The sequence below is a fragment of the Meriones unguiculatus genome, chromosome 21 (assembly GCF_030254825.1).
Source record: "Meriones unguiculatus strain TT.TT164.6M chromosome 21, Bangor_MerUng_6.1, whole genome shotgun sequence".
Classification (NCBI taxonomy): domain Eukaryota; kingdom Metazoa; phylum Chordata; class Mammalia; order Rodentia; family Muridae; genus Meriones; species Meriones unguiculatus.
The window spans coordinates 20,287,449-20,308,158 of NC_083368.1; the positions used below are offsets into that span (position 1 = coordinate 20,287,449).

A 20,710-nucleotide genomic window follows, 5' to 3' on the forward strand; every position below is an offset into this window, starting at 1 on the left:
TAGGTCAATTAAAAATGTGAAGAAAATAAATGCAAATTAAGTCACTTAGTAATAAAAAGGCCTTAGAAAATTAATTAAGTTTTGGAGGTAGTTTATTAAGTACATTAAAGGGAGAAGAGATCTGGGGACGATCCACAGTCTTCCCCTTTCATTGCTTTTAATTATAGGAAAACGGATATCCAGGCTAGTGCTATTATAGTTTGATCCATTTGAGATTTTTCTTTAAGATATAATTAATTAATCTTTAATACAAAGAGATACTTTTCACTTGTAAGAAATGTACTGAGGTCATAAAGGAAGGAAATGTCACTGTCAAAGCCTTTCCTTACTTCGAATTGGAATGGAATGTTTCTGTCTGTAAAGTGTACCCTCCTTCAAAGACAGGCTGTTATTGTCTTGGTGAAGTACATGTCCTTTATCAGTCCTTGTACAAGTTGGAAATAAAGTGATTAGAGATAGTCTTGGAGAAGAAAAACAAACAATTATTATGCTGCTACATTAAATTGAAAATCTCCAGAGTTATTGGACCAAATCAGTAACTAAATGTCATAGGCAGTGACAAGAGAGATCTCATTTTCTGGCTGTCATATTTTAGGGGAGTTGAGAGCTGTGGTTGTCAGTGAATCAGCAACAAAGAAAAATTATCTGTCTTCTCCTTAAGTGGCTGGGAGGGGCTAGGCTAGACAGTGGGTTCTAGAGAGTGAAGAAATCGCTGCTGACCAAGTCAGTGAGAGTGGTCCTTGGGTAACAGAAAGAATCAAATTCACCAGCAGACCACCTTTCTATTGCATTTGGATCCCTTTTCAAGCTCTTGAGGAGATCCCTTTATCTTCAGCAAAATGAGCGTGTTTTAAGTCAGGCTTGGGAAGATCGTCTAAGCTCTCCCAGAGTTGCTGTGGTCTCTGCCCCTTGGAATTTGCTATCGCTGTTGTCTTTAAGGGGTTAGTGTCAAATGCTTCCTAGCCCTCTGGCTCTCCATCTGAACAAGACTGCTTTCTTTCCAAAAACTTTGTGGTGTAGCACATGAGCAGGGTTGCTTTAGAGTCATAAAGTAAAAGGCCATAATGTGACTCCATACCATGTACATTAAGAAATCACTCATTTCTAAGTACATCTGATGCCTTTTGGCTCATATACACACGGCCATTCAAAATTCATTCATGCAGCTTTTCCTGAAGTTAAATACTTAAGTTTTAGGCTCTGTTCTGTCCCCACCAGTGATACTAGACCACATCATGGTGAATCTTCCTTTGGGAGGGCAAGAAGGGCTGATGGTGCCTGCCGGTGAGAGGCTTTCGACATTTACTACTGCTGGGGCTTGCTCCTCGTTGGGACATGAGAAACTGGTCTAAACTATTTATGCTAACTGTTACAATTAATTGCTGATGTTTATAAGTAGGGGGATCAATTTTATAATTTCTCTTGACTTCTTGGAGCTGGACCACGGCTGCCTGTTGTCAGCGTGTTTCTGACAAACTCCCCACACCTCTTGCAAAAGCCAAATCTATTCATGTGCTCATTAAATAAGGAATCCATATAGCCAACAGGGCTTTTTCAGTCAGAGGCTTCATTTCCCTTCTAGACCTCCATGCTAGGTAGCAGGACTTGAGGGCTCTGTCAACCAGATGGACCTGCTTCCAGACTGTACTGGTTACATTCTGCCTTCAAGCGTAGCCTGAACTGTGGGGCATGTGTACGACCACAGCCTTAAGCCTGGGCTGAGGTGTCCATATGTATAGACACCGTCGTAGTATCTCTTAGGACAGGAGACAGCCCTGGGTGTGGTCCTTTCCGTGTAGGTACAGCTGTGGTTTATACTCATTGAGGGAGACATACGGCTAACCGCATGGGTGGGATGTTCGCAAACGGAAAGCAATGCGCTTGGGATGACAAAAGGCAGAACGGGACAAAGGCTCTGCCCACCAGCGTGTTTCCCTTAACACTGGGCCAAAAATGATATTCTCCCTGGGTATTGGAGAAAGATGCCGATAGCCTGGAGACTGACGCTAACGTGTTTTGATTAAGCCATAAAACTGTCCTTCATATCCATTCCTGACTCACAAGTTAGGGGATTCCTCAGGGACATCTGACTCTCAAAATGTGCATCCGAAACAATGTGTCATTAGGGGGAACAGCTATAAGCTGAATTAACAATCGTATAAATATTTATACTTTCAGCGGAGTAATTAAAGCTGCTTTCCTAATATGGGGGCTGGGGGCAGGAATCGGGGAAGACCAACCAAACAGGAGAGCTGGTGGCAGGGGTAAGACAGCTTTCACAAGTAGTTCAAGGTACAAGATTTGGGCTTGTGACTCCCTAGCAAAAGACGCTGCAGGTTTATCACACCATTTGCCCTTTAACCCAGCAATTTCTCATTTTTGATGGTCTATCTTAAAGTCAAAACATTTTGCTTTTCTACTTTTATTGTGTACATGTTTTTTTAGGATATGATATTTGGAGCAGGCTTTTGTGCTATTTTAATCTTTGCCCACTGTTATTAACCTATCTCTGTGCCGTGGTTTCCGTGTTCTCGTTCTGACACATCAGTTTGGAAAGCAGTCCCTGCCTTCCTACACGAAGCAGCGTGTCTGCGCGAGCCGAGGCCAGGGTAACATGGAAGGGAATGATCTTGATGGCTGGCCTGCCCCGCAGCTCTCTGTGCTATAAACCGCTGCTGTGAGATAATGCATCAACAATTTATCTTCTGTGTCTGTGCTTCTGCTAAGCTGACGGCTCACTTCTGCCAGCTCTGGACCATCCCCTTCTTAGCCAGGCTTGCCCCACCCACAGCCTTGCTTACCAGAGCAGAATAATAGCAACACTGCTTAAAAAAGACATCTCCCATGTCCCATCCATCTGTCCTTTATCACTTCAGGGAAATGACAGCTAGGAAGAAGTTTGTTTTTCTATGCCTTGTAGATTTCTTCTACCCGGTCTTTAGGCATTTATTTTACTCTCAAAGTACCCTGTCTTGAATTTAATCATTCTCAGTACAGATGGAGCTTTCAAGGAGTCTGGCTGAATGAACACAGAATCTCTCCTAGTGCAAGTAATCTGTAGTGGAATGTTATCAAAAGTTAAATGCACTCCAACTGTACTCTGAGGCCCAGCAGAGTGAACTTGGTAAGAACTGTAGCAAAGAAATGCTTTACAGAAGTCACATGACCTACAAATTGCAAGAGTACCTCTGTGCAGCATTTGGCCTATATTCCAACAGCTTGGGTTGATTAGAACAAAATTTAATTTGCAATAATCAGCTTGTGGCAAGGAGAGCATGAAATTATGTTGGTGTGCTGGATTTTCACTTTGTAGTATATTTCCTCATAAATCCGTTATCTTTTTAATTTATCTTCAGGCTACAGTACATAAGCACATCAAACTTTTTGTTGTTGTTGTTGTCATTAAAAATTATTCTGTAGGGAAAGAGGCAGTTAAATGTTAACCAAGCCAGCACTGTCTCCATCCTGGCCAGTCGCTCAAGGAGAAGGCATAATTCAAGGTGTTTTATTTCTCTGGGTAAAGTGGTATGCCATGGATTTTGGGAGACAAATCGCACCTTGTAGCAAACCCTCCATCCAGTGCAAGATATATAGCGGATTCTGCTGGGAAAGTCTGATGATTCGTCTGATTTGCCCTTTGAAATGACTGCCCTTGCTCAAACTCTAGCTTTTAGAGGTCTCAAAAGAAAGAGATATTTAGTCCAAGTAATAAATCTTAGGCTTTTTATTCACCTACAACCTATGATTAGCAGGTGGCCTTTTAAAAACTTCCAGTGTTATATTGAGCACATATGGAAGAATTAGGAAGTGACATTCATTAGTGATCCATCTTTGGAGGCTCTGGGGGTGAGGATAGTGTCTTAAGGTGGGATTTGGAGCTGAGAATACCATAAAAATGAAGACTGGCACCAGAGTGAGTCCACTTCAGGCATTGTCACTAACTCACCACGGACTCTTAGGCGCTCTGCTATTCTTCGGGCCTCAGTTTTCTTATCTGTAAAGCAAAGGGCTGGTGCAGCTAAGGTCACCCCTAATTTTAGAGTTGAGTCTGTAGGAGGGTGTTTAAGCGGCTGAGGAGGTAGACCCAGTCGCCACACTATTTCAATGCAGAGGTCGTGAGTGCTTCTGGAGCAGAAGGGGAGAGAGGATCATGGCTGGAGTTTCTGCTCCTGTGATCCACAGGACAGTTATGTCTTAGGAAAAAAGTCCATCATGCCAACATTATTCAGTGTTCAGGTCATAAACCCAGTGTGGTGATTGTGGCAGACATGCCCCCCCCCGGAAAAAGACCTCTCCATTGAGACTTGATAGTGAAGAGAAGCAAATGAGATAATATTAGGAGTATATGGGCTGACTTTTAAATATCGGTCTTTGGTGGATTCTTTTTGAAGCCGAGAAAAGAGCTGTAAAGGAAATAATTACTTCTAATTTATCTGTTTCATAAGCTTAGAGCTATATGAATTATGTTTTCTCAGAGTGAGAGCTGTATGCCGCCATATAGGGTGGCAGATGTATTGTTACTTTTTATCAGGCTCCACAATGAAAGCTAATTTTCCATCCTGCTTTCCTTATTATGGTATAAAAATGCTGTGGTCTTTTGTTTGTAAACACAATGAGAAACATTTTCAAAAGGCATTTTTTCTCCATTATTATAATGTTTTCCTCATAACAAGCACGTACCAAAGAGTACAGAGTACAACACATTTTGAATCAGCCCCAGGTTTTGCTAGAAAATTTTAATGACTGCGTTTAAAATGTAGGCCTCAAAGACTGGATTAGCGGGGTTGAAAGAGCTGCATGTTTGAGAAATAGTTACTTGTAGAACACCTGGCTTGTTCTTTTCCCTCTATAACACAGAAACCACTTTTCAGTTGGGTTCCAGTTGCTCACTTGTCTCCCCAAAGCTTCACCCCACCCCACCCCCAACTCCTGCTGCCCACCTCAGTACGCACCTCCACATAGCACCTTTCTTCTCACAGTGAGGTTGACCTGCCCGTTGCGGGCTGCGTGGTGCATGAGGTCGATGACGTAGCGGTGGGTCTTGCCAGCCACTGGGATCCCATCCACATAGACAAGCTCATCTCCTGGGTGTAGTCGGCCGTCTCTGTCGGCTGAGCCCATGGCAATGACGGCTCCAATCAAAATCTAGAGAAGTGAGAGAACATTGACATGTGTATGTGTATACACTCACATGCACACTTGAAAGGTAGATGAGGAGAGGCTGGAAGGAAGCCCTTCCAGGTACTGTTTCCCACTGTCTACTACTTACAGAAAAATGAGTATCTTGGACTTACTTCTGGCTTAAATAGAGTGTCCCATAGGGGACACTTGCTTTCTGGCTCATACATTATCATCCTTGAGAGGAATTATAACTCGAAATACGCCGATGCTAGTCCTAGCTGCAGGTCTTAACTGTGTAGACCTGAAACAGGCTCCTTAAGCTTTGCAAGCCTCACTTTCTTCACCTATAAAATGGGATGATAGTAGGACCCAGTTCATAGGGTTGCTCAGAGAAGTCTATGAGAAAATGTTGAAGAACTTTACTTTTGCATGACTCATATTGTATGCATGCAAATGTCAGGAGAAACTTGTTGCTCACCATTAAACTCTGACAGAGGATCACATTTTTTTTTCCTTGCTTGTTTGTTTTGAGACACTGGAGGAGTAAAGCAAAATGAACAAAACATTTTTTTTTTCCTGGCCAACTGGTTTACTCAAATATTCTCAGCTGGACCATCTCGAAATTCTTGCTCCATTTACTGTGAATTTCCTTAGGGCACTGTCCTCTGCACAAAGAAATTGCCAGCTCTGTAACCTGAATGCTTCTCTGTTAGAGTACCACCGTGCCAGGAAGAAAGGCAGTGTGCATTCTGGAACTGAAGTTATTATTATAATATCCCAAACTAGGGCCATGATGAAAATGAGTTTATATGGGGTCCTGCAACCTGATGAGATCACTTGATTTTATTATCTATAAGCAGGGCTTTTTTTTTTCTGTCTCAGAGGAGAGGAAAGTAAATGGTATTTAGTATTTTAGTTTTGCTGTTTAACCTACAAAAAATATCTCCCAAGTCATGCACAACAGGTCTCTCTTTTCTTTTGTCAGTGGCTGAGCTGCATGGCTCCTGAAGGCAGTGGTTTCTATCAGCCAGACAATATTACAGAGGCCACACTGCAGGTTTTAAATCCTTATAAAGCAATTCGTTGCTCAAAAATTGATTTCTTTCAGGCATGATAATTTCTTTCAAGTCTCAGATATGTGGATTCCAGCTAGCTTGTAGAATAGCCCTAGCCTGCCCTGCCTGTCTTCGGGCTTGGTACCAGAATGGATGCTCTTGAACTTAGTCCTATTTCCCATGTCTATCAACATGGCGACTGGATCTGAAAGCACAGGACTTCTTAATACACGCGGTATTAGAATTTGAAGGATTTCACAGCTTTACAGACTGCATAGAGGAATGATCACTTTCTACGATATTGCTGCGGTCTTCTATTTCTGGAGGGGCAGAGGGGTGAGAAACAGCATCGTTTCCATGATGAGTATCACTGTTCTGACAAACCATTCACTACTGCTGTCACAGGGACAGCTTCGCACCTTCTGCCTTAGATTACCTGCACAGGCCTTCGACCTGCTGAACCTACTTGCCATGGCCTAGAAGTTGGGTACACTTCTGACAATCTCTATTTCCCTTATTGTCATGCCGACCTGAGTTTTTGAATTTTTTTCTAAAGATATTCCAGTCTGTTCCTTAAAAGGCTCAGCCCATTGTGAAATGCTTCAAAGGCTTTCTTAGCGCTTTGTGCAAAAGCCAGTTAAAATAAGTGTTTGTTTTTCCACTGCCCCATGAAAAGCTGTGTTTAGCTAGGGTTTGCCCAAAGAAAATGCTTCAACCTTAAAATTTTTGTCTACAGGAAGTAGGAAAGTTTACAACTAGTTATAAAGAAAGGGGTTTATGAACCTTTTGGCTGGATAATCACCAACTTTAATGCAAAATTCTGCTTCTAGCTGATGAAAGTTTATGGCTGTGAGAGCTGACAGTTACAACGGGGCCTTATACAAATATGAGAAACGTAAGTTATACACTGGAAAATTCTTGTTACTCTCTTGCTATGGAAAAAAAATGCAAGGATGCACACATATTCTCCAAGCTGCATTCTGTGTTGCTAGTTTTATGTCACTCATTAAAGGAGGATCCCTGTAAAACATTGCTCTCTTGTCATAGTGTTGTGATATGTGGTGTTTTCTTTATTTATTCATTTCAACAAATATCCACTGAGGAGTACAGGGATACTATATAAATGCCGGGACTCCACAGTGAAAATATTAATAATCCTCGCCTCGTGAAGCCACCATTCTTGCGGTGCATAAAAGATGTAAAAAGTAAGCAACCTAAACAGTATGTTAGAGGGCATATACAATGGGAAAAAGCGGCAGGTGTGTGGCGGTGTCAGACATTGGTCAAGGCAGTGTTAAGGTTGCTAATAGTAGGAATCATTGAAAAGTCAACACTTCGAAGTGTCAAGGGACAAGAGAGTGCACTGAACACACCTTTCCTCATTTTTTTTGTTAATTATTTGAGAATTTTATACTATGTGTTTTGGCTATATTCATCCTTCTACCACAACCCTTCCCACCAAATTTTGTGTTCATTTTTTCTTTCTAAACCCATCAAGCACAGTCTGTGCTGCCGTATACTCTTGGATGTGGGCCCTTTACCGGAGCGTGGTGAGCCCACCATGGACTATGGGGTCCTTTGTTCCTGTCTCCATTTCTCCATGCTGAGCCTTGGTGTGGCTTGTGCTTGCACAGCCCCTGTGCCATCATAGTCACTATGAATTCCTATGGGTAACTGCCCTGCTGTATCTGGGAGGCACTGTTTCCTTGAAGTCATATACATCCTCTGGTTCTTACAGTCTTCCCACCACCGTTTTTGTAATGATTCCTAAGCCCTGGGAAGAAGGTTCTTTTACAGATGTCCCACTTAAAGCTGGGGGTTTCATACTCCTGTCTTCTCTACCCCTAGGCTACTTGTGGGTCTCTGTGTTAGTTGCCATCTGATACAAGAAGTAGCTTTTTTGATGAGAACTGAGAAATGTACTATTCTGTGGGTATAATGATAAGTTATTAGAAATCAGTTTAACTTTATGTCTAGCGAAGTGACATCTCTAGGCATTCCCTTAGGCCTAATGACCCATCTAGTCATAGGTTCTTGGTCCTGATACTGGTACCAGGTATGCTTTTCAGCTTGTGGAGCAGGCCTTACATACAGTTGGAAGGTGGCTGGTTGTACTTATGACTTTTGTGCTATTATTACAGCAGTGGCAGTCTTACTAGGCTAGTTATTGGAGCTCACATGGTTCACAGCTAAATAAGACTGGCTATTGCTTTTCTCTTTTGCTCGTACATGGAGACATTCCAGGACTATGAAAGCTAGCCAGTAAGGAGAAGGCTTCCGGGTGAGTACCATCTTGATTTCTGTCTGAACGCATTAAATTTTTTTCACAGCTCCAATCTTTCAAATCTTTGTTTTGGGCTTTCAAAACTTAAATACTTATTTCTACATAGAATATTCAACTAACACTTTAAATAAACTCAACATGTCGTTATTTATTATATAGTTTTACGTAATTATTTCTATATATAATAACATGTAATTGTGCTGGATAACATACACTCTACTTTGTTTTTAAAAAGGTTGCTGTAGCTATTGGCCTGATGAGTGTTATGTACTGGGTGAGAATTATGATCTGGTCTGAGCCTGGCATGTTGGTGAGGCATTAGAGGTGTTTGTCCACCAGTCAAACTGTGTCTGCTCCATCCATCAGGAGCTGCTGTCTTTGGTGACAGAGACCGACCACTCATACTGCCACTGCTTCCGGCTCTCTCGTTACCCTTGCTTCTCAGCTTTTGGCAGTTTCAAAGCATTCTGTATCATATTTCAATGGTGATACAGAGACAGCTCTTATGGGTCACTTTATTCAGGAAAAACCTACTTTTAAGGGGTTGCTTCTCCAGCGGGAAGTGATGGGAGAAGGGGGATAGCAGGACATGGAGGGGACAGGAGCTCCACAAGGAGACCAACAAAGCTAAAAAATCTGAGCTCAAAGGGTCCTGCAGAGACTGATACACCAATCAAGGACCATCCATGGAGAGGACCTAGACCCCTGCTCAGATGTAGCCCATAGGCAGCTCAGTTTCCATGTGGGTTCCCGACTCTGTTATGAACTCGATAGTCTAGGTTTCTTGATATATGAAGTCACATCCTCCTTCTGGTCTTGTTGACCATTGGGCATGCTGGCCAGAAAGCCGGCTCAGCCAACACAGCCTTGCCCCATTCACTATCCCTCTGGCCTCAACCGACTCTTCTGCCTCTGACTCACTATTCAGATTTCTCTTCTTCACCCTCCTACAGGAACGTTCTATCCCATCTCTATTGTTCTGGCCTGAAAGAAAAAAAAACTTAGCAGGGAAACTTAGAAAACAGTGTACCCATAAAGGTCCATGCCCTGGGCCTTTTCAACTATGTTCTCTATTAACCAAATCATACACATTTGAGCCACACTAAATGGACTCAGCAGGTTGTACTTAAGCACATGCTCATGTAACAATAATACTGAATGACGAAAGGCCATAAACCTGAGGGGGAGTGGGGGGTGTGTGGCATGAGAGGAGGTGGAGGGGAAAACGGTACAAATATAGTGCTCATATATTAAATTCTAAATAAACATACGAATAAGCCCCAAAGAAACAAACCAACTTCACAACTCTGCTTTGTCTCAGGCCCTGATGGCCCAGAACAGAACAGTGTGTGATGTGAAATGGCAATCCACATTCAAGGGGCCGAGGAACCAGGAAGCCAGGGGAGGAGATAATGCTAAAAAGAAAACAAGACCAAACAAAAGCCAAATCACAAGCCACCTCTGCGGGCCTTTAAATTCTTTTGATTCTTTCTGCCGTGGCCCGCCTGAAGTCAACACAACCCCGGCAGGTCTGCTCAGCCACAGAGTCCCGCAAGTTGCCTCAGCGGCAAACACTTCAGGTCCTTGCCTTTTGGAACAACTGCAGGAGTTTGCATCAGACTCTGGGGCGGAGAAATAGATCTGTCCTGTGTCGTCTTTTATTTTGGAAGGTTTTTCACCACACAAGCTTTTCTCCACTGTTATTTTTCTAGATCTTTCCATGTTGATGCCTTTCTATTGCTTTTCAGTTCACAGCAGGAAATCTCATTTTTGTTCCTCTCTGGCAATTTTTCATTTCTTTCTATTTCTACTGTTACTTAACTGTAAAAAAAAAAAAATCTGTCTGTCTGTCTCTCGCTCTCTTTTAAGAAAAACAAAAATGCTTGGACACTTGGCTTGAACAGGAGCCCTGCTGTTCATTGTTTGTGGAAACCTAGTTGTCATGTTCAGTGTGGACCTGGAGTGTCAATACCATTTCACTCACACACACACACACACACACACACACACACACACACACACACACATCTATATATATGGAGGCAGAAACCTGTTTGATGTGACTCATGAGACCTCATCATGTTTCCTGCCTCAGCCTCTGTAGCGCATCAGAAATTACATGAGGCAATGGGTTTATATGCGACCTCTTAGCTCAGCATGTGGAGAAGCAGGAGGGGCAGGCTGGGGGAGATCTTTCTTAGAGTGGACTCCTTGTTTTCACAGTCATTCTCTGAGGTGCAGCCTTCTGGTTTGGAAGGCCCACTCTTGAGCCTTCCCTGCATTAGGGTGAGATAGGCTTCTACTTTATTGCCAAAGTTGGAACAGCAGCAGGAGGGTCAAAAATCATTTAAATCAAGGGATACATCTCAATAAGAACAATAAAGATAACCAGAAACCCATGTAACCTGAGGCTCACCATAAACACTTGATGCCTACCTGCTATGCTAAAGGGGAGGGAGGATTTAGGAATGCAAGGACCTAAGTTCACAAGGGCTTGGAAGCTGGGAACCGGTGTACAAATGGGCAGAGGGATGTCCTGAGCCCAAGCGGGGACTGTGTGCATTCACACTGCATCTGGACTCAGCGCAGTATGTCTTCCAGTCCACTAGCCAGTTTTATTGCTTTTGTGTTGGATTAAATCTAGAACAGTGGTTCTCAACCTTTCTAATGTTGTGTCTCTTTAGTACATTTCCTTGTGTTGTGGTGGCCCCCACTCACAAGGTTACTTTGGTGCTGCTTCATCACTGTTATGAACTGTAATGTTGATATCAACCTCTGTAACACACCAGCAATTACACAAGGCAATGGGTTTGTAGGTTATCTCTGAGCTTAGCATGGAGAGAAGGAGGAAGGACAGGCTGATGGGAGATTTTTTTCTTGGAGTGGACCACCTGTTATTGACATATCTGATAGGCAGGGTGTCTTATAGTTGATACCCACAGGGGTCACGACCTGTAGGTTGTGACTCACAGGATGTTCAGCTCCCTTCTCGAGCTTGCCAAATCTACACTTATCCCATGACCTGGGTAAGCCCATCTACCTCTGGAGAAGGGAATAGAGGAGGGCGATATTTGCTAACTGGGGCACTGGTGTATCTCCCAAACAATAGTCATAGTCATGAGCCAGGGGTCCAGTAGATATCCAAATCCATAGCATGGATGGACTGGAACATTGTTGTTTTGCCTTATGTTCATTTTATAGTTTAACACATGCATATTTATACATAGGAGAATGCCTCTAAGGCTCTGCCAAATTAAAGCGACAATATTGTCAGTGCTTAGGAAATACAGAAACCACAATCTGGCCCAGGTTGGATGCTCCTTTGATATAAAGTGTTCACCCTCCTAGTTTCTTTCAGTCCAACTGTCTTGAATGATAGTTTCAAAAATAGTTGAGTTAATGAGTAATAAAGGCATCAAGGGAGGTTTTGGAACTATGGTCATGCTCGGCCTTAATTGGCTTCAGCCAGTTGTCATAATGGAAATGTCATCAGATCTGTTTTTCAAGGAAAATAGTAATCATACTTAAAAAAAGGGAATTAGTGCTCAACAGTGTAAAAAATAATGAGTGAGAGAGAGACAGCATGCCCCTGTGCTGCTGGAACTGCATCTCTGCTTCTAGGACAAGGCCACCACCATTTTTCTAGAGGCCTCAGTATGAACTGGAAACCAGCTCATTCTGAAACTTTTGGTTTTGTCTTGAGGCTAAATACCTTCTTCAGTTCCACTTCACACATGTATGTTGTGCCAGGTTCTGTGTCCACTTGAAAGACAAAATCCCAATCAAATCACAGTTCCTGTCTTCAAGAAGCCCATGGAGCTTTGCTTCGTGATATACCATACCCAATGAGTAGCGTATAACATAGCCAAGGCATAGTGGTATCCCATAACCAATGAGCATGGTAGAACATAGCCTTTGCATAATGGTGCTCCATAGCCAATGAGCATGGTATAGCAGAGCCCAGGCATGGTTATTTCTAATTGAAACATTTCCCCAAGACCCTACTACAGTACAGTCGGCAATAATAGTATCTGGCCGTCTCTATGGTGACTATAAGAGTAAACTCACGGTTTGGTATGCCGCACAAAAGCATGTCAGTCAGTGTATTCTGGAATGGAGAACACGTTTATCTGGAAAGAACTCTGGAGGTTGGTATAGCAGCCTGAGCATGGTGGGTTCTATCTGGTTTGTACCTATGTGCCCTGCCGTGGCCATTATTGCAGAGAAAACTATGACTTAACTTATAGCGCTATTTTATTATGGGTATGGTTTCTTATATTTGGCATCTTTTAAGCCTGTGGTTTTATTCTAAATAACTTTACCTTGGTCCAAAGAGAGGCCTGGTCACAGTCCCTGCTTCATGAGAGTAACTTTTGAAACAGAATGTCGTTATTTTCCATGGTGAACTCCTTGGACCATATCTGACATGGTTTAGACTGAAGAGATAACTCGGGATTAGCCAGCCATGCTAACAACCTCAGGAGGCTGGTAAATACAGGGTTGGGTCTTTGAGTCATATGATATTAGTCTGACTTTGGCAAAGAGGGCACCAGAGACAGAATTTGACCATGGAGCGGATGATTCAATTACATGTGCCCATGTATGAAGCCTTAATAAAAACACCAGTCACCCGAGTTTGGCTGAACATCCATAACTGGCAAAATGGCTGTGAGAATACGTGAGACTTTACATTTTTTTTTTCCTGACTTGGTTGTAGGCATCTTTTCTTTTGGATGGTTCTCATGCCCATTCTTTTAGCATAATAAAACTACAACCGTAACATGTTTTTGAGTTCTTGGTTGTTTTGGTGAATTACCAAGGGTGAGGAAGGCTGTGGGTATTCAGGGCAGTTCTCCAGGGGCTTCAGACCAACACTGTTATCCCACTTCCTTTTTGTAGTTTTTTTTTTTTTTTTTTTTTTTTTTTTTTTTTTTTTTTAAAAAAAACAACTGTTGAATGTTCTGAGAGTAAAATACCCTGAGATAAAAAGGACTGGCCGGGATAGCCTGGGCTATGTTTCCCTTGGTCCTAAAAACAGAATGTTCTTTGGTCTGGACAGTCCTGTTATTTCAGAGTATAAAACCCACAGTGGGCTGCTTTGGGGGTTCCATAGCTGTGGGCAGCTGAGGCTTTACCTGTTCTGGAAAACTTTGGTGAGCCAGAGGAGGCTGGCACCCAGTGATTCTTCAGCTCTGATTGCCCGTTGCTGGCTATCTGTAAGCAGCCAGCCTACTTCATGTGCTCTGTGTGTGTGATTCACTGGACTTCGACAGAACTCAGTGTGTATACTGTGACGCTCACACATCAGGGACCCCCATATCTAATTTAGCTGGGTCCAAAGCAAACACAGTTTTAGGCACTCTTCTCTTTACTTTGTAGTTTAGCAAGGCATTTCAGTTGATGGAAGAAGTCTTGGATGAACTTGGGCAGAGGATGACTTTAATCTCAGTTATGGGTCACTTTTGGTGAATGGCAAATGAACGTTCATTTGTGGAATAAGAAATAAAATGAGAAGATGAAATCCTTGCTTAGAATGAATAGAAATCCTTTGGATCAAACCAAATGTGTGACTACATGAACAGGTCTGAGCAATTTTGAAGGAAGCCAAGTCACACAAACTTCCTGTAGAAGCTAGGAGCTTGGAAGTATAATCAACGTAGTCGATATTGACATAGATGAAGAAGCTCCGTGGTACCTCTCTCATTTGCATACAAAACAAGCGGTTGAGGGGAATGAGGCTGGAGGGGGGCTGGTCATGAGTCTAAGGATCTCAGAACCAGGTGACAAGGAGGTCAAGGCATGCAGCTGTGGAGGGGAGCAAATGAATGCACAGTTCTCAACTGAGTCCCCCATGACTAAGTCCCTCCAGTCAGTCTGAAGTTCCTTAGGGCTTCATTATCTGGTCATCCTCTCCCCTTCTGAAACACTAAGGCAAAGCAGGACCAGTCTTTGGCCAATGAGTCTTCCCATCTTCCCGTTTTCCTTGGCAGCTGGAGGCTTAGGGGCATGCTGGGTAATTGTTGCCTATTTTGTTCCTGGGAATTAGAAAACATTTTCCCCAGAGTTTTCTGCAGTAAGAGACCTCATAGATTACCTAGTGGAGCCCCTCTTGTGGGGCAGAAGAAGTGTCTCCAGGATTCTCGTCAGACTCTCAGTGACTCTGCTTGAATGTCCAGCGTGAAGGAACTCGCTCTATACAAAGGCTATCTACTTGGGGGCAGTTTTCATTTTCATGGGTTCCTTTCTTTTGTCAGACTGATTCTTTTTCTTCTGGAAATTTCTGATGATCAGTTTTATATTTCTTTTGGGAAACAATGTACTAATATGATGGTAGATAAGGCTGGTGATCTTACTTATTTAGAAGTTATTTACCCAGGCACCAAGAGTTTTAGCTTATATCATCTTTGTGCCTTAAAGCCATTCTAGGGGACAGTTACTCTCATTACCTTCATCTTGCAGATGAGCAAACTGGGGCTTACTGTTCAGCCTCTTATACAAACTAGGATGGGATGTACTTTTACTGGACCGCCATTTCCTTGAGCACCATTTAAGATACATCTCTACAATGAGTCTTTCTGAGAGAATATTTTAATATGAGCTCACAAATTCATGTTAACTGTGTTTTCTATATTTAATTAAGGTTGCTAGCTTATGCTTTCATTCTGAATATGTATATTCATATGACTACATGTATCTGTTAACATAAAGATTACTACAGAACCAGTCTCAAATCCTCAGTATTCTCTCAGTCGCTGCTGACTTCATGAACATATTCTTTTCGTAATGCCTTAATTCAATCTGGTTTAGATATTGTAGTAGAAAGCACGGTTTTGCCTCTATCTACCTTGTGTTTTCTATCCTTTATTGTTTTTGTCGTTGCAAACATACATAATTCTGTAGTTTCCAGCCACCTCCTCCATCTTATTTTCTGACTACCTCTTAGAGAATCCCACATTCCAGAACCATTAAAGAATCGAAGCACTCAAGAGAACCTGTCCATTCTTAGAGACAGTAGCATCCCTCCCAGTGGGATTAATGGTGAGATAATGGCCATGACCATGCTTGTATTTTGTGAGGTATTGTTAACGGGAAATAGAAAAAAGGGAAACAAACAAGCAACCTTCTTAGGTTCAATGCCACACTGAACGATGCTTTCCCTGACATTTATACACAAAACAGTCATGTGTGCAAATAAATTGGATTCAACTTACAGGCTGTCCAGGTTCATCTCCCCCGAGGATTCTGAAGCCAAATCCAGACTCCATCCTTCGAAGGTGAACATCCAATTCCTTGTAATCTGGACCTGGCAGAAATAAAATCCCATTGAGTAATAACTACTGCCTCTTCCCCACCTCCCGAGGAGCAGAACACACCGATGAAAAATTAATTTTGTGGATGTTACTAATGAGAGTGCTGTTAGTCGATGAAAAGCACAGAGGATAGAAGAAAAGATGGTGGTGGAGAAGTACACACTGTAGATGGACACGGTCCTCAGAATGGCAGTGAGCAGCGGAGGACATTGCTAGAGCAACATCCACCGGCAGAGAGAAGACATTAATTTCCGAGTGAAAAAAACTTGATAGATTTGAATTTTCCAGAAAGCTTGTGGACTGCCTTTAAGGAGCTTGCCTGACTGTGACTTTGAGGGTGTTTGCTCTGATTACCTCAGAAACGAGTGAGAGAGCAGATGGCAAAACCTGCAAGTGTCTCTTTAAGCACTGCCTAGTAAACTACTGCCGTCTGTTTACAAGATGATGCATCCAGTGCTGGCCATGGCAGTGTGTGTGTGTGTGTGTGTGTGTGTGTGTGTGTGTATGTATGTGTGTATAGGATCTAAATTATATCTAAAAGAAGTAGTATCTTTTAAAATTGTAAAAATCAGAAAACATTCTTTACAGTTTTCTCCATTGGGGCTTAAGCAATTTATTTTTTTGGGATGGTCCTTTAGTGTTTCCATAAGGCACAGGAAGAAATCTATCTAGGCCCAAGAATTCCCCCACCCTTAGATATTTTAGAATGTGGAAGCCATTTTTACTATTGATTTCATTAGCATCTTGAAAGTAAATTAGAGGACGGAGAGCCATCTAAAGCCAGATCAAAAGAACAGAAATGGACCTTTAAGAAAACTGGGCAACTCTCCTGAATGAGAGTTATTTAATTTCTAGAATATACTAAAATAATGAGAAGTGTTGACTCTTTGAGGAGAACATCACATGCCTCCTTTTTTGGGGGAATACATTCATCGTGACGGGATTGTGGGTTTTCATGCTCCTGTTAGCATTCCAGGATGGCCCGCAGTCTCGAGGGATAGTTAGTTACTAAGCTACTTTTGACTTAAGAAATATCTAGCAGCCAGGAGCCATGGCACGTGTTTGTAATCTCAGCACTTGGGGAGGCAGAGACAGGTGGATTGCTATGAGTTTGAGGGCAGCCTGGTCCACCACGTGAGTCCAGGACAGCCAAGGCTACCCAGAGAAATGGTTGAAAATCGGAGATATTTAGCAATTTCTGGGCTTTAGTGGTATAAATGCAGGCATTAAATAAAATTCCCCTTGCTTACACAGGATAGTTTTGGAAATTAGGATGAGATTTTGTAGGAGAATCTGCGTGGGACAAAAGCAAAATCTCAAAAAGAGTAAGCCACCTGGATATAGACTGTTAGTAGGTAGGTACCCACGGAGAGTGACAGCCTATGAATCCCTCTGAGGCTCTTCAGTAGAAACAGCCATTCCAGGCTAGGCTTTGTACCCAGCCACTTAAGCTGTTTGCAGTGACAAAGGAAAGGCCAGCCATCCACCTCTGACAATTGCCGGGTGCTCTCTTTAGAGCTGACATGGCTTAGAAACACTATCCATGTACACTGCGCAAGATGCACAGGCGTTTGTCCTTCGTGCCCAAACACGCTTTTAACCAAGGCCTTTCACGTTCAGCTAACACAACACTGCCAAAGAGGAGCAACCAAGTAGACTTCCATCTCTATTAGTCACCCTGAATAAACTATATGATCATCCGCATTTCAAAGATGGGGAAACCTAGAAGGGTTCAATGTTTTAGATAGAATTGGGTGGTAAAGAAATGAGGAAAACCTTGCCCAACATGATCGATGTAAGACACAATGGCTTTTAAACTCAGTAAGCCTCGCGGGCATGTCAAGGCAGGTAGGGCACTCCTATCAAACCACAGCAGCAGCTTTTCCAAGGGATGGAGAAATGCAAGCGGAGATGCCAGCGAAGGCTCCAGCACAGCTCAACCTCCGCCAGCTGGCTAGGATACCGTTATTCGTATTCATCTCTCCTCTAGGTCACTTTAAATGTGGACCACTCGAAGTCACAGAAACCCAGGAAATACAAAACTGAGGTAGCAGTGCCTCTGTATTTAAGGAGACATAACTTTTACCTAATCTTTCTTGCTTTTGCATGACTGGTGTGTACCCACGAGTGAAAAATTGTTCCTTTAGTGACTTTGGTACCTGTGCAATACTGCTAGAGGAACTCCAAAGGGTTTTATTGTATGTTACATCTTATTTGTTGAGAGATTTTCCTTGTAAGAAAACACCAAAATTATGACAATCCCATCAATGGACTCTTGAGATGGGTCAAGGCACAAGGAAGTTTGGTTTATGTTAGGGAGTGTTGTTGCACAATATAAAAGCTTTTCTTAGTGAATGACTCTATTTTTTTTTAAGTGGAAAAAAATTACTGATTTTCGTCTGATTAATTTATTTAATCCTGAAAAACATGGATGTGAGAAAGGTAGTTGTCACCCTTCGTTTACTTCCTGATTTTTCCCTTTTCCTGACAACTAGAGACCTAGAAAATAAAAATGAATTTGTGTGTGCGCGCATGTGTTCACAACCACTGCCTGTAGGGGACTGAACGCGTGGGCCATCTGACGCAGGCAACGGGAACAAACTCGGGTCCCCCGGAGCACCAAGCGTTCTTAGCTGCTGAGCCATCCCACCAGCCCCACGAGCTCTGACTATTCCTCTCATCTGCCAGGTCATCAGCCCTTCACTCTTCATGTCCTAGACAGATGGGAAGACCATGATGGCACCCAGGTAAGAGAGAGACGGAGGGGCGTCAGCAGAAAACTGTGCCAGCGGGCGTGATTTATTAATTTCTTTGTTGATTTTGGACACAGAGGCTACGAGGCCTAGAAACTTGGCAGACACGATTAGCTGGGAAATAGTTTAAATGATAGGTTGTCTTGAGTTGTTTTTTTTTTTTTTTTTAAAGTGCTTCTAGAAAGATAATTTTTCTTTTGGTTTGTTTTTTTCTTCCTCTTTGCATCTAGACTTGCAAAATAACTAAGATTATGTGTTCAAAGATAGGATGTGTTGTCCTCTCCCTCCGTGCTTTGTTAGATTTTGGATAGAGTGGGTGTTTTTAATACCTCACCTTGTCTGCTCTTCTGACCTGATGGCAGGCTCAATTACTGTATCATGTTTCATCTTTCCCCTTATTAACATGAGAAAAATCCCAGATAAACACTTCCTCCTTTGCCACTACAGTTAATTATCCCCACCCTCTAACTTATCTAGAATGAAACCACACACTTGGGGTTTGATTAGATTAAGGGGCCCGAGTCATTTTGGATGTCACTCAACCATGCCTGATACCCCCCCCTCTCTTCTGCCTCCTTGTTTGTTTTTGCTTTGTCTTTGTTTTTATTTTCCTTCTTTTCCCTCAGCTCTTTGGGAAAGACCGTCAGCGGCTCTCTTCTGATGTTGCCGAGGGGACAGTGGGGTAGAGAAATACGCTAAAAGGAGATGGAAGTTCTCTTGGAGATCGGTATTCAATGATCAGCCATGGCTAGTGCTGTGTCTTCCTTAGAAGCTGGGTCCCAGTACGCACAGGCATTAAGAAACAAAGTGTTTCCTGATCTTGGTCCCTGATGGGATTCTGTATGACCTTTGAGGCAAGCTCCTGAGAGGGAACACATGACCCTCATTTATCCTGGGCTCCTACCTGTATTATAGAAGCTCACATTTAAAACACAGTACACGGAGCCAGGTGTGGTTTGGCAAACCTTTAATCCCAGTGCCTCCGAAGCCAACACAGATGGGTCAGTGTGAGTTCAGCTCAACAGATTGGGCTATCCTGTGAGACTCTCTCTTAAAAAAGTAATAAATGGTCTCAGGACTTCGCTCATGATAAAGGACAGGGGAAATTTAAAAGCTGATGACGGTTTGCATTAAGGTTCCAGGACACTTCGCATGTTCCAAGAACTTATGCCTTTGAAAAATATGGTTTTGAGAACAGCATTTTTCAGTGGATTAATTCAGCACATGGGAGGGTGTTGTAAATATGTCTATTCAATTTTGGTAGCTGAATCCCTTTCATGTGTTAATTAAAACAAAAGTACTATGATTTATTACCACATTATCACAAAGAGCCTTTATTTATTTATTTATTTATTTATTTATTTATTTATTTTCCTAGTGAAAAGAGTATTGCTGTTTCTGGTTTTCTCTTATAAGGAGATCTAGAGAAAACTGAGAAAGGAATGGGGAACTGAAGGTTGTTGCTAAATAGATCCATGAGTTTTGGATTTCCAGGCACTCTAGGTACTAAATGACTTAAAAAAAGAATTAATTGGCTTTGATCACTGGAATCAAACATTACCAGATAAGTAGCTGATACATTTGTCTTTAAAAGAATCTCTCTTCTTCACCTTCTCCATTTATTCCTTTGGTAATGAGACAGTAGCCCAGAATATTGTGACCATAAAAAAAAAAAAAAGCCATCTCTTCTTGTAAACAAGCCATCTCCTCATCTGCAAACAAGCATGGATTCTCCACCTGAAATATTGCCTTTTCTCCTACTACATCTGCTCTTCTCTCCCAGAAAGCTAGTCTTTGCTGAGTCCTCTTCATCTCTGACTTCATTCTTCCCAGGCAGGCTGGTTTCTGGTCTCTGATTACTAAATTCCTTCTTTTCTTTATCATTTTCTCTCTTTTCTTTTCCTTCTCTCCTTCTCTCCTTCTCTCCTTCCTTCCTTCCTTCCTTCCTTCCTTCCTTCCTTCCTTCCTTCCTTCCTTCCTTCCTTCCTTCCTTCCTTCTCCTTCCTTCCTTCCTTCCTTCCTTCCTTCCTTCCTTCCTTCCTTCCTTCCTTCCTTCCTTCTCCTTCCTTCCTTCCTTCCCTTGACTGTCCCAGAAATCATGCTGTAAACCAGGCTGGCCTCAGATTCACAGAGATATGCCTGCCTCTGCCTTCCAAGGGCTGGAATTAAAGCCATGTGCCACCATGC

General features: G+C 42.5%; 1 protein-coding gene across 10 annotated transcripts in view; it reads right to left on the reverse strand.

The window, feature by feature from the left end:
* Magi2 (membrane associated guanylate kinase, WW and PDZ domain containing 2) overlaps positions 1 to 20,710 on the reverse strand; it is a 1,408,809-nt gene that overhangs the window by 133,955 nt on the left and 1,254,144 nt on the right. For all 10 annotated transcript variants that reach the window (XM_060374145.1, XM_060374142.1, XM_060374143.1 and 7 more), the window contains 2 exons: positions 15,672 to 15,763; positions 4,953 to 5,145 (listed from right to left, as the gene is read on the reverse strand). In XM_060374145.1, the coding sequence (XP_060230128.1) occupies positions 4,953 to 5,145; positions 15,672 to 15,763 (285 nt within the window). The remainder of the gene's footprint in view (positions 1 to 4,952; positions 5,146 to 15,671; positions 15,764 to 20,710) is intronic.